We start from the raw sequence: 13,819 nt of genomic DNA, 5'->3' as shown, positions 1-13,819 counted from the left end.
TGAAATGTTATAGAGACTGTGAATTATCTTCCTTTGAAAGATGTTGGATTCTCTTCTCACAAGTGGCTAAATTATCAGCTCTTCACTTTTTTCTCCTTTTTTTTTTTTTTTAAAGTAGGCTCCAGGCCTGGTATGGAGCCCAGTGTGAGGCTTAATGCACTGTACTGTGAGATCAAGACCTGACGTGAAATCGAGAGTCAGACATTTAGCTGACTGAGCCATCCAGGCTTCCCACCAGCTCTTCACTTTTATTCTGTTAGGGCCTTATTTAGTTTTTTGCTGGTTTGGTCTATTTATGTTTTATATTTCCAGACTATGGTCCTTTATCCTGAGATATGGCCTTTGTGGGGTTTTAACTGAATGTCTGGGATCTTTACCAATATCTTTCCGGTTTGGCTGTGCTCAGACTCCCAACAACTTTTCACTGACCTTGGGAATCTCAGCTTCTCAACATGTGCTTCTTACGAGATTCTCTTGTTTTCTCTCTTAGGCTTTTGCAGCCCTGGAGATGATCAGGAATGGATGAGAATTTGTGCAGATTTGGGGGGTTCTCTTTCTATGGGTACCCCAGTCCAGCACCCTACCCCTTCAATCCTAGCCGTCTTTGCTCAGAACTCTCATCTCTCTTCCCTCTGGTCTCTATTTGGACTTCATTTCAATACCTAACTCCAGAAGATGCTTCCAGGGGAAGTTCTTAGGGGAATGTTGGGTCACCTCATGTTTCCCTTTTCTTTCACTGACTACAGCCTTGCATTGATGATAGTCCATGCTAGAAACATTTGTTTTGTATGTTTCGCTCAGATCCTAAAGTTGTGTATGGTTGGAGAATAAGTCTCACACCAGGTATTCTTTATGGCCAGTTGCTAAAGTATCTCCATTTTCCTTTATAAAAGATTAACTGCCTTTTAAGTCAGATTTGTTGCTTTGAAGAAATACTGGTTTGATTGTCATTATGGAGTAAGTTTGGTATTTCACAGAAGCAAGTGTTAATTGGATGAACAGCTTATGTTTACAGTTTACTTATTGTATATAATTTGACATCTTCATTATCCATTGTGTTTTTTGTGCTTCAAGGAATCATCTTTTGCAGTTTGCCTTGGAGTCACCACCCATATCTCCTGCTTCCTCCTCTTCAAAGAACCTTGCTGCCAAAGCACACACTCCTGTAGCCTTCAGACATTCTTTAAAGCAAGGAAGCAGGTTAATGGAAAATTTCTTGATCAGAGAAACTGGTGGTTCTACATCAGAGTTGTTGATAAAAGAGAATGAGATTAAATTCATCCCTCAGAAAGAGGTGAGCACTTCTTCAAAGACCAAGGAGATACCTTCCATAGAAAAGGCAGCTCTGTGTTCCTTAGATGGTCATGTTCCTGAGACACCCTCTACATCAACTTTGAAACAGGTTACCAAAGGTAGGAAATTATTTTCATATATATATTTTCTTACTTAAGGGAAATTTTTTCATCCTATATGACCTGAGAATAAATAAGCATCTTGATGGGGGTGGAATGGGAAAAGACAAACCACATTTCACATTATAACAGTCTCGGGAATTGATGTAAGTAAGCAGTGCTGCAAGATATTTTTATACTCTTTCTCTCTCACAGAATAGGAATTCAGGCTGATTGCTGGAAAAATGAAGCAATTTTAATTAGCTCATATTTTAACTATGGCAGTTGCTTTCTAATTTTCAGCTTTTAATTTCCCTCCTCATCTGTCATATCAGTTCCAGTTTAATCTTAAAGAGCTCCTTTTATCTTCTTATGCCCCTCTTTGAAACTTCCAAGCTGTTCTGACTGGCATTTATAGCTATAGACAATTAGACCCCTCCCCTAGATGTCTGACCTTATTTCTTACCTCTTCATCTCAAAAATCCTCCTGCAGTAGCCACGCTAATCTTCCCATTATTCCTTGAATAAACCCAGAGATTGGAAAAACTACAAGCTGTAGGCCAAATTTGGCTTTACACCTATTTTTGTAAGTAAAGATTCACTAGAAAATAGCTGCACCCATTTGTTGACATACTGTTGATGAATGCTTTCATGCTCCATGGCCGTGGTTAGTAGTTATAACAGAGACCATCTAGCCCGTAGAGCCTAAAATCTCTACTAGCTGGCCCTTAACTAAAAAGGTTTGCTGGGACGACTGGGTGATTCATTATGTTAAGCATCCAAGTCTTGATTTTGGCTCAGGTCATGATATCAGGGTTGTGAGATTGGACCTTGTGTTGGGGGGGGGGGGCTGTGCTCAACAGGGAGCATGCTTGAGATATCCAGTCCCCACCCCCACCATGCTCACTCATGTGCATGCTCTTGCTCTCTCTCTCTCTCTCTCTCTCTCTAAAAAAAAAAAAGGTTTTGCTGACCCCTGTTTTACCTTTTTATACTCTATTCAGATCCTAATCATTCTTTAGTTATGTTAGATGATATTGACATCTCACATCATGAAAGTGTTACAGCACTTGTTTTCTGGGCTATTTTGTTTATAGTTTGCTTTTTTGATGAATTAGCTTGTTTAACTTATGTTTCCATGTCTCCTCTTACCTGTGAAGTTCAGGGCACCTTTTAGGCAGACACTAAGATATCTTTGGTACACCCACATCACACATAGTGCAGGGCAGTTAGTGGTTATTTATTTTAGTTTTTTAAAAAAAGATTTTATTTATTTATTTATCTGAGGGAGAGAGAGAGCATGCACAAGAAAGTGCAAATGGCAGGGAAGGGCAGAGGGAGAAGGAGAAGCAGATTCCCTGCTAAGCAGGGAGCCTGGTGATGCAAACTCTATTCCAGGACTCTGAGATCATGACCTGAGCTGAAGGCAGATGCTCAACTGATTGAGCCACCCAGGTGCCCCACTATTAGTGGTTATTAAACTTAGGTTAAAGTTAGCATATTAGTTGTCAAGGGTTTAAATTTTGTAACGAGATGCGCTTGGTGGCTTAGTTAGTTAAGGGTATGCCTTTAGCTCAGGTCATTATCCCAGGGTCCCAGGATTGAGCCCTGCATCAGGCTCCCTGCTCAGCAGTGGAGCCTGCTTCTCCGTCTACCACTGTTGATGTCACTCTCTCACTATCTCTCTCTCTCAAATAAATAAATAAAATTAAAAAAAAATTTTTTTGTAAGGATATGTGAATCTTGCATTTCCTACCATATATTTTGTTAGTCTATCAGTTGACAGTTCTTGTAGTGTTTTTAGCTTGATAGTTAACTTTTTTCCCCAATAGACCAATTTTTTCAATTAAAATTTAACTGCGAATTGTAACACATAAAATCGCTAAAATTGGTCCTGCTCCATTGAAGTAGAGATGGAGGGCCTGACCTCCTGCTTCACCCCTGCCATTATCATGGTGGCCTCTGAGCCCCAAGATTCTTCCACAACTTCATCAAACAGTTTGACAGTGATTGTGTTTTCTAAAGGCAATACTACATTTGTAATTACAAATAAGAGCTAAGTTATTAAATTTGTAACCATTGTTAATTTTGATAGTAGTTGGCCCAAACCAACAAATGTTTCAGTTTAGTTTTGCATAGCTTCCTGTCCCCAGCCAGGTTTATCTTATTCATGTTGTTATGATTGCTATAGTGCTGCAGATGAATGGCTCCTAAGACAGAAAAACTTAAGATTAGTTCTATAGGTCAGTCACCCCTCAGTAAAAAAGACTTAACCAAATCATTTTCTGATAAATGAATTTCCAGACTTCTTTGCAATCTCTTCTGTAAGCCCCGGATTCTAATTATGTGACTTACCACAACTTAGTCATTACTCAGTGAATAGTGTCTCCCAGTCCTGTTGCCCTGAGGTGTCATTCTTTTTTTCTTCTGCTTTCCTAAGTGCATGTGAAGGTTGGGATTCTATTTTTTATATTAATTGCTGAAAGATGACAGATTATACATTATTTTTGCCCTTTATGTAAATAATAAAGTCTCTCTTTCTCTATTTAAAAATTACAGTGGATTGTCCTGTTTGCGGGGTTAATATTCCAGAAAATCACATTAATAAGCACTTAGACAGCTGTTTAACACGTGAGGAGAAGAAGGAAAGCCTCAGAAGGTAAGAAAGTTAAGCATAACCTTTGAGTTACCTCAGCAAGTACTTCTTATGATTTTTAAACTATTTTCCACCTCTTCCATTCTGGCTTCTTCATCCTGAGGGTTATTTCCCATACGCCATGAGAATCCGGTGACCTGCATTTCTCCTTAGAAGTGTTTCTTCCTGGGGCGCCTGGCTGGCTTAGTCAGTAGATCATGTGACTCTCAACCTCAGGGTCCTGAGTTCAGGCTCCACATTGGGCACTTTTTAAGCCCACTTTTAAAAAGAAAAAAAAGTGTTTCTTCCTGAGGAATGAGTTTCAAGTATAGAGGCTGAGTATTTTCTTCTTATTGAATAGTGAGAAATCAGCACTGATAGTATTGCTTGGACTGCTCTTTTTCTAGATGCATCTGTCATATTTCTTCTAATACATTTAGTTTTGTCAGTTTATCCAAAGACATACTCATCCAAACATAATTAAGTTCAAGTTCCAATAGTGGTTCCAAACCCTGCTCCTTGGAATACCGTAGTCCTGCCATTTGCTCTGTCTTGCAGTTTAGAAGCCCTGCATATCATATTTCTTAGGGAAAGATTCATTATACCAGTTAGTGTGTTGAAGGCTTTGAGAAGTCCTGTATCAATGCAATTGTTGGGTTTTGTTTAATCTAGTGAGTACTACATTTACTTGACCCAAAAATCTTTCTTTCTTTTTTTTTTTTTTTTTTTTTTTTAAGATTTTATTTATTTATTTGACAGACAGAGATCACAAGTAGGCAGAGAGAAAGAGAGAGGAGGAAGCAGGCTCTCTGCTAAGCAGAGAGCCCAATGTGGGGCTCTGTCCCAGAGGCCTGGAATCATGACCCAAGCCAAAGGCAGAGGCTTTAACCCACTGAACAACCCAGCACCCCCAAAATCTTTTTTTTTTTTTTTAAAGGTTTTATTTATTTATGAGAGAGAGCGAGAGAGCGAGAGCATGAGCAGGGGAGGGGCTCCGCTGAGCAGGGAGCCAACTGTGGGGCTCAGTCGCAGGACCCTGAGTCATGACCTGAGCCAAAAGCAGACACTTAACCCACAGGGGCACTCAGGCACCCCTTGACCCCAAAACCTTTTTATCCTCATAATTTACGTCTTACAAAACTGATTTGTAGAGATATGCTTAGGGGAACATTGAACTGCATTTCCATTTAGTTACATCCTGGTCCTGGGGTCTGGTCACATAAAATATACTATGACATTTAGAACATTTTATCCACAACACCCTGGCAGGCCGTTTCTTTGATAGGGGTGACAACCCTTAACCCATTCTATGTAGAGTTGTGTCAGAGTTGATTCAAAGACTGTTCTTCCTTTTGATGTCTTCAGATTCTGAAGACTCCTAAATGCATTACTCACTTTCACTAAATCATGGATGATGGATCAGTGTTATCTTCACGTTTTGGGAATCATCTGTCAGGCTTCATATTTTAAAATTCTGGATAGAAATTGTTGATTTCTGTTGGTGCTTCTCATGGTAAATACCATTAAACTGTTGAGTTTCCCATTTGAATTTCACAGTCATGAGTTTAATTGTCTATCCTTGATAAAATTACTGAACTGTCCCTGACAGTGTGCTTGTATATACTATAAAATGTTTTAGCTCTTGCTACCCACTGTGATTTTATTTAGCTGTAATCTTACCTGTCTCATAGAGCCCACTGGGCAGTTTTCCGAAAAATGTACTTTCTTGAGGGTTTGTAGGTAAATAGTTATCTCTGGCTTTTAGATGTTATTGATAAAGCATAAAAGAAATAATTTAGGGAATGGTACTGTTGGTTAGTAGAAAAATGTTTGGTTGTTTTCATTCTACAGATATTTAATTGTACTATTTCTCTCAGTGTAGTCTTTGGGCGATTTACATCAGATTTACTCTATGGAAGCTTGTTAACATAGATTTTAGGTCTCCACTTCTGAATGTAATCAAAATTGGGGGATGGTGTGGAGGTGTGACCAAGAATCTACAATTTAATAAACTCCCTTGGTGATTCCAAGATTTACTCCAGTTGTGTAGTATGGCTTTGAAGGTGAACTAGTTAAATGCAAGTCCTTTGTAAAATCTCGGGTTTGTTTTGTGGTTTTTTTTTTGGATAAACTGTTTACTTTCATGTGCTTATTAGTTTTTACTGGTATTTAAATTTTGGAATATTGGAATTTTAATGACTACTTTGAATGTGTATTTATTAAGCACCTAATTGCTATGGTATTGAGCCAAGTAATGTACTCAGAGAGCCAGTTTATAATCAGATTAAATAGTTTAAAGCTCACTAAGGTTCTGTTTTTAAAATTGTCCAAATCATTGACAATGATTTGGTAGCTTGACTTCTATTCCATTTTAAGAAGTAATGTTTCTTAACTGGTTTTTTGGAGGGAGCAAAATGTCTTTTCATAGGGCTTTGCTATATTAAATTGTAGCTTAGTGCTTGTCAGTGTATAAATTATATAAATAAAATGAAGAGACAGATGGTGCTTGTAATCCTTATATATTTGTTAATATAATTAATTGAAGTTGAAGAGAACAAAACCTTCTTGTATTTCTTGCTGTTGTTTTCAGTCCTGTTCTTTGAAGATGTTGCCATAAGAATATTATCTTCCTGTCAACTTTCAGAATTCTTTTTTCATTGGCAGTAATGAATTGGTTAAAACTAACCATCCCAATGCATCTTTTATTTAATCTAGAGCTTTTGTACAATGATTGCCTGCACTTTAAGGAAGCAGTTTTGCCTGTGGATTGGCACTTTTTCAAAAGCAGCTATATTCTTAAATCTGTAGTCTAAATCTCAATAGTGTTTGTACTCTGATCATCCCAGGTAACAGTTTTTTGCAGAGATTTTGCATGGAAAACACTGGCACATTTTGGGACAAAGATGCTTTAAAGCAGTGGAGAACTGAGGAAGTCTATGTAAGTGTGATTCTGAAGTGAGATTCTCATAGCATTTAGTGCACAAGCCTTCCATGGGTGTTGCCAGTCTGTATCTTTAGGCCTGACATCTTTCTGAGACCTTTTTCTCTAAGTTGGCTGCCACCTAGACCTCGGTATCTGAATGTGCTGTGGGCACCTCAGATGCATCATGTCTAACACTGTCAACCTTATTTGCAAATTTAATTCTTCTTCTCTTTCCCATTTTTATCTTAATGGTTCCGCTATTTTCCCAGTCACACTGGTACTCCATCAGAAGGCCAATTAACTGTTTTATGTGGAGAACATTTGATAGTTCACAGTAACTCTAAGTGATCTCTTTTTTCCCCCTCTTTTTAGTTCTGTTCACAAAAGGAAGCCTCTGCCCAAAACTGTATATAACTTGCTCTCAGATCGTGATTTAAAGAAAAAGCTAAAAGAGCATGGACTGTCTGTTCAAGGAAATAAACAACAGCTCATTAAAAGGCACCAAGAATTTGTACACATGTACAATGCCCAGTGCGATGCTTTGCATCCTAAATCAGGTAAACTAATAAAGCAATGAGTTCTTGTTTTCTGGTTAAAGCAGTTTTGTGTAGCTCAGGGATTATAAGTCATAAAACAGAATTTTAATAAATACAATTTTGATAATAGATGGGACATGCAGATGTATTTCTTCAAAAGGTACTTAGTTATACTCTGATAAGCCTTTCTCCCAGCCAGTCTCTCAGTCACTATTCTTTCTCTCTCAGAGGTAACCACTGCTGCTGGTTTCTTTTGTGTATCTTTCCAGAGATAGTGTGGGAGGAAGAGTTGATCTAGAGAGTCCTGTTAAAATCCCAGTTTTGCAGCTTTATGACTGGGAAACTATGGGCAAGTTACTTATTCTCTCACTTTTCTCATCTATAAAATAAGGGTTATAATACTGCATACTGCATAGTGTTTTTGAAAGGAATAAATGAAAAATGCATAGCCCCATACCTTAGCAAGTAATTAGCATTCAGTAAATGTTATCATTATGATTATTAATTATACACAAACATATGTCCTTGATTATTGTTTGGTAAAAATGTTAGTATTATATATACACTCTTTTTTTTTTTTTTTTTAAAGATTTTATTTATTTATTTGACAGAGAGAAATCACAAGTAGATGGAGAGGCAGGCAGAGAGAGAGAGAGGGAAGCAGGCTCTGCCGAGCAGAGAGCCCGATGCGGGACCCGATCCCAGGACTCTGAGATCATGACCTGAGCCGAAGGCAGCGGCTTAAACCACTGAACCACTCAGGCGCCCCTATATATACACTCTTTAATGATTTGTCCTGTTTCATTTAGCCACACACATATTTTGGAGTTCTTTGAATTATTAGTATATAAAGAATTACCTAATTTTTAATTTTTTTTTTTTAAGATTTTATATATTTATTTGACAGGCAGAGATCACAAGTAGGCAGAGAAGCAGGCAAAGAGAGAGGGAGAAGCAGGTTTCCCACTGAGCAGAGAGCCCAATGTGGGACTCGATCCCAGAACCCCCGGGATCATAACCTGAGCCGAAGGCAGAGGCCACTTTGACCACTGAGCCATCCCGGCACACCAAGAATTACCTAATTTTTTAAAAACAAGTATAATATGCAAACAGAAAAATATACAAATTGTATTGTTTGGTGAATTATCACAGTGTATTTCACAGAGGGAAAATACCTTTGTTACCACTTTTCAGGTCAGAACCAGTGTCCCAAAAGTCCCTGTGCTCCCCACCTCCAGTCACTACCACCTTCATTCTCGTAGGTGATCACCATCTTGACTTCTAACAGTAGGGATTATTCATTTTGTCTGCTTTTGCCTATATTTTATCTTTATGTAAATGGAATAATAAATAGCTTATCTATTCTTTTGAGTGTGGCTTCATTTGTGCAACATTACGTTTAGAAAATTCATCCATGTTTTCATGTGCAGGTGTGATTTTTTTTCATTTTTGTTGCTGTAGAGTATTCCATTGTATACGTATTTCGTACTATTTTTCCATTCAGTGGTTGATGGTTATTTGGATTTTTTTCTACTCTTTGGCTCTTAAGAATAATGCTGCTGTGAGTAATCTTTTTTATTTTTTGATGCACCTATTCACACATATTTTGGGGGTATATATATCTAGTAGTGAAATTGTTATATTTCTGCAGCTGTTCAGTTTTCATGAATATAGCAAAAAACTCAGTATGAGGGTGCTTTTTTCCCCCCTCATTTAGTTCCTTTTTTTTTCTTCCTTTCTTGTTTTCATTTCTACTAATGTGCACTTTCATCAGGAGGTTCAGAGAGTTACAGTTTTTTTCACATCCTTGACAACATCAGTATTGTCATTTTTCCTTTTTGGCTATTCTGGTGGGTTCTTGGTAGTATCTCATTACGGTTTTAGTTTGCATTTCCCCAATGACTTACAATGTTTAGCACAATTTTTTTTTAAGATTTTAATTTATTTGTCTGAGAGAGAACGAGAGGGGTTGATGGGGGAGGCAGAGGGAGAAACAGGCTCGCCTCTGACTTAATTCAAAACATCTAAGTTCTTAACTGTACTATTTAATCTTTTGCATTTTGCCTTTCGTTAGCGCTTTCTATGTCCTTGCCTACTACAAGATTAGGAAGATCTTTTGTTTTCTTCTGAAAGTTTTATTGTTTTTGCTTTTACATTTTGACCTAGATTTTACCTGGAATCTATATTAGCATATATTGTGAGGTAAGGGCAAGATTCTCCCGTTTTTCCATATGGATAGCCAATTAATGCAGCACCATTTATTGAAAAACCGTCCTTTCCCCATAAAATTGTCAGTACATCTTAATTGAGAATCAGCTAACTATGTATGTGTGGGTCTTGGACATTGTTTTGTTCCATTAAGTCACATTAATCCTTTTATCAGTAGTGTGTTGTCTTGATTATTTTATGAGTAATTTATTTATTTATTTATTTGTTTTTTGTAAAAGATTTTATTTATCTATTTGACAGACAGAGGTCACAAGGAGGCAGAGAGGCAGGCAGAGAGAGGGAGGAAGCAGGCTCCCTGGGGAGCAGAGAGCCTGATGCGGGGCTCGATCCCAGGACCCCGAGATCATGACCTGAGCTGAAGGCAGAGGTTTTAACCCACTGAGCCACCCAGGCGTCCCTTATGAGTAATTTATAATAGATCTTGCAGCCTGGCAATGTGTTCCTCTAGTTTTGTTTTTTGAGATTGCCTTGGCTTTTGTAGGCCCTTTGTATTTCCCTGTAAATTTTAGAATAAGCCTGTAAAATTTCATCAAGAAACTAAAATCTGCTTGGATTTTGATTGGGCCTATGTTGAATCTGTAATCAGTTTGGTATCAAAGTTGATATCGGTACCCTATTTGAGTCTTTCAATCCATGAATTTGGTTTAACCCTTTAATTTTTCATTTCTCTCAGTGATGTTTTATAGTCTTCAGTATGAAGGGCTTTTTTAAAAGACTTATTCATTGGTATTTGGTGTTTTTGATGCAGTTGTAATTGGTGTCTTGTTTTAAAATGTCAATTTTTATTTTTTTGTCACTGGCATGTAAAATTTAGGTAATTTTTATACATTGTCTTATATCCAGCACCTTGTTATTTATTCACTTTTTATGTGTGCATTTTAAAACTGGTGCATAGTCATCCTATTATTTTTTAAAGATTAATTTTTTGGTGGGGGGGAGTGCAGCGGGGAGGGGCGGAAGGAGAGGGAGAGAGAGTCTGAAGCAGAGTTGACACTGAGTGCTGAGCACCACAAGAGGCTCGATTTCATGACCCTGAGATCATGACCTGAGCTGAAACCAAGAGTTGGATGCTCAACCAACTGTGCCACCCGTGTGCTTCTATAATGCATTTTTTTACTGTGTATAGTTAGATGAATTTTGACAAATGTATGCATAGTCATCTAGCTATCCTTTCAGTCAAAATACAGAACATTTTCTTCCCCAGATATTCCTCTACCCTTTTGTAGTCATTTCCCTCTTCCTTACACTAAGGCCCTGAGATATACTGATCTTTTATGTTTCTCTAGTTTTGCCTTTTCTAAAATGCCAGTCAAATGGAGTTATACATATTGTACATTATGTAGTCTTTTGTATCTGGCTTCTTTCACTTAGTGCAGTGCTCTTGAAATTTACCCATGTTGCATTATCAGTAATTCACTCATTTTTATTGTCAAGCTGTGTTCCAGTTTTTGGCTGTTATGGATAAAGCTGTGATGAACATGGGATTACAGATTGTTGTATAGCCATATGTTTTCATTTTTCTTGGATAAATACCCATGGGTCATATAGTAAGTGTGTGCTTAAAAGTAAAGAAATTGCTGAACTTTTTTTTTTTTTTAAGATTTTATTTATTTGAGAGAGAGAGAGAGAGGTCATAAGTTGGCAGAGAGGCAGGCAGAGAGAGAGGGGGAAGCAGGTTCCCTGCTGAGCAGAGAGCCTGATGCAGGGCTCAATCCCAGGACCCTCAGATCATGACCTGAGCCGAAGGCAGAGGTCACTGAGCCACTCAGGCACCCTGCTGAACTGTTTTTCAAATGGCTACACTATTCTTCATTGTATGAGAGATCCACTTGCTCCACTTCCTTGCCAACACTTAGTATTTCCAGTCTTCTTAATTTTAGCCATTCTGTTGGATTTGTAGTGGTATCTCCTGATGCATGTATGCCTATGTATTATATATGTATGTACACATGTAAATCCATTTATACTTATATGCATTAGAAATTATGAGGACATACTGAACCTGTGTTTAGAGTCCAATCTGACAGAGTTCCTTACCTTTCTCTCTTACATATTTATATTTCCCTTTCTCTGCCCCCCCCCCCCACAGAGAGAATTCTCCCTTTAGTAGCATCAGCACACTTACTGATTTGTTCAGTTTTATTGCACAATTAAAATAGTTTTAAAATTGCTTCATCAATACTACTACACCACGGCAAAACAGACCTACCTATGAAAAAGAATTCAGGATATTTTCTAGTTCTCTCTGCCAGGCTGCTTCTCCCCTCCTCCCTTAGACTGAGGGTATGCAGGCAAATATGTGGTCATAATTTCCTTTTTACCTTTTTCATTGTGACTTGATTTTTTTTTACTGAAATACAGTGGGGTTCATTTGTTTCACTTTGTTTCTAATTCTTGTTACTCACTTGTCCCTTCTAAGACATTAGTAACTGAAATGTAACATTTAAACTACTTTAAAAAGCTGTACTTCTATAATGGACATAAAAATATTACATACAGTAGCAGTTTTATTTTCTTTTGTTTTGAGAGTGCTCCTAATTATTCTTGAAGCATTTTTAAAACCGTTTTTAATTTAAATTCAATTAATTAACATAATGGTTTTTTTTTTTTTTTTTTTTAAATTTTTTATTTTTTATAAACATATATTTTTTATATACATATATTTTTATCCCCAGGTCTGTGAATCACCAGGTTTACACACTTCACAGCACTCACCAAATCACATACCCTCCCCAATGTCCATAATCCCACCCCCTTCTCCCCAACCCCCTCCCCCCGGCAACCCTCAGTTTGTTTTGTGAGATTAAGAGTCAATTATGGTTTGTCTCCCTCCCAATCCCATCTTGTTTCATTTATTCTTCTACCCACTTAAGCCTCCATGTTGCATCACCACTTCCTCATATCAGGGAGATCATATGATAGTTGTCTTTCTCTGCTTGACTTATTTCGCTAAGCATGATACGCTCTAGTTCCATCCATGTTGTTGCAAATGGCAAGATTTCATTTCTTTTGATGGCTGCATAGTATTCCATTGTGTATATATACCACATCTTCTTGATCCATTCATCTGTTGATGGACATCTAGGTTCTTTCCATAGTTTGGCTATTGTGGACATTGCTGCTATAAACATTCGGGTGCATGTGTCCCTTTGGATCACTACATTTGTATCTTTAGGGTAAATACCCAATAGTGCAATTGCTGGGTCATAGGGCAGTTCTATTTTCAACATTTTGAGGAACCTCCATGCTGTTTTCCAGAGTGGCTGCACCAGCTTGCATTCCCACCAACAGTGTAGGAGGGTTCCCCTTTCTCCGCATCCTCGCCAGCATCTGTCATTTCCTGACTTGTTGATTTTAGCCATTCTGACTGGTGTGAGGTGATATCTCATTGTGGTTTTGATTTGTATTTCCCTGATGCCGAGTGATATGGAGCACTTTTTCATGTGTCTGTTCGCCATCTGGATGTCTTCTTTGCAGAAATGTCTGTTCATGTCTTCTGCCCATTTCTTGATTGGATTATTTGTTCTTTGGGTGTTGAGTTTGCTAAGTTCTTTATAGATTCTGGACACTAGTCCTTTATCTGATATGTCGTTTGCAAATATCTTCTCCCATTCTGTCAGTTGTCTTTTGATTTTGTTAACTGTTTCCTTTGCTGTGCAAAAGCTTTTGATCTTGATGAAATCCCAGTAGTTCATTTTTTCCCTTGCTTCCCTTGCCTTTTGCGTTGTTCCTAGGAAGATGTTGCTGCGGCAGAGGTCGAAGAGGTTGCTGCCCGTGTTCTCCTCAAGGATTTTGATGGATTCCTTTCGTACATTGAGGTCCTTCATCCATTTTGAGTCTATTTTTGTGTGTGGTGTAAGGAAATGGTCCAATTTCATTTTTCTGCATGTGGCTGTCCAATTTTCCCAGCACCATTTATTGAAAAGGCTGTCTTTTTTCCATTGGACATTCTTTCCTGCTTTGTCGAAGATTAGTTGACCATAGAGTTGAGGGTCTATTTCTGGGCTCTCTATTCTGTTCCATTGATCTATGTGTCTGTTTTTGTGCCAGTACCATGCTGTCTTGATGATGACAGCTTTGTAATAGAGCTTGAAGTCCGGAATTG

General features: G+C 38.0%; 1 protein-coding gene across 1 annotated transcript in view; it reads left to right on the top strand.

The window, feature by feature from the left end:
* The window catches only part of RAD18 (RAD18 E3 ubiquitin protein ligase), a 112,532-nt gene that overhangs the window by 36,636 nt on the left and 62,077 nt on the right, over positions 1-13,819 (top strand). The window contains exons 5-7 of the mRNA XM_059161578.1: positions 1,075-1,412; positions 3,951-4,050; positions 7,322-7,506. Of these exons, the coding sequence (XP_059017561.1) occupies positions 1,075-1,412; positions 3,951-4,050; positions 7,322-7,506 (623 nt within the window). The remainder of the gene's footprint in view (positions 1-1,074; positions 1,413-3,950; positions 4,051-7,321; positions 7,507-13,819) is intronic.

Source organism: Mustela lutreola, chromosome 2, assembly GCF_030435805.1.
Source record: "Mustela lutreola isolate mMusLut2 chromosome 2, mMusLut2.pri, whole genome shotgun sequence".
Classification (NCBI taxonomy): Eukaryota; Metazoa; Chordata; class Mammalia; order Carnivora; family Mustelidae; genus Mustela; species Mustela lutreola.
Note: the sequence above shows the minus strand (reverse complement) of the source record. Positions and strands in the feature narration are given on the sequence as shown.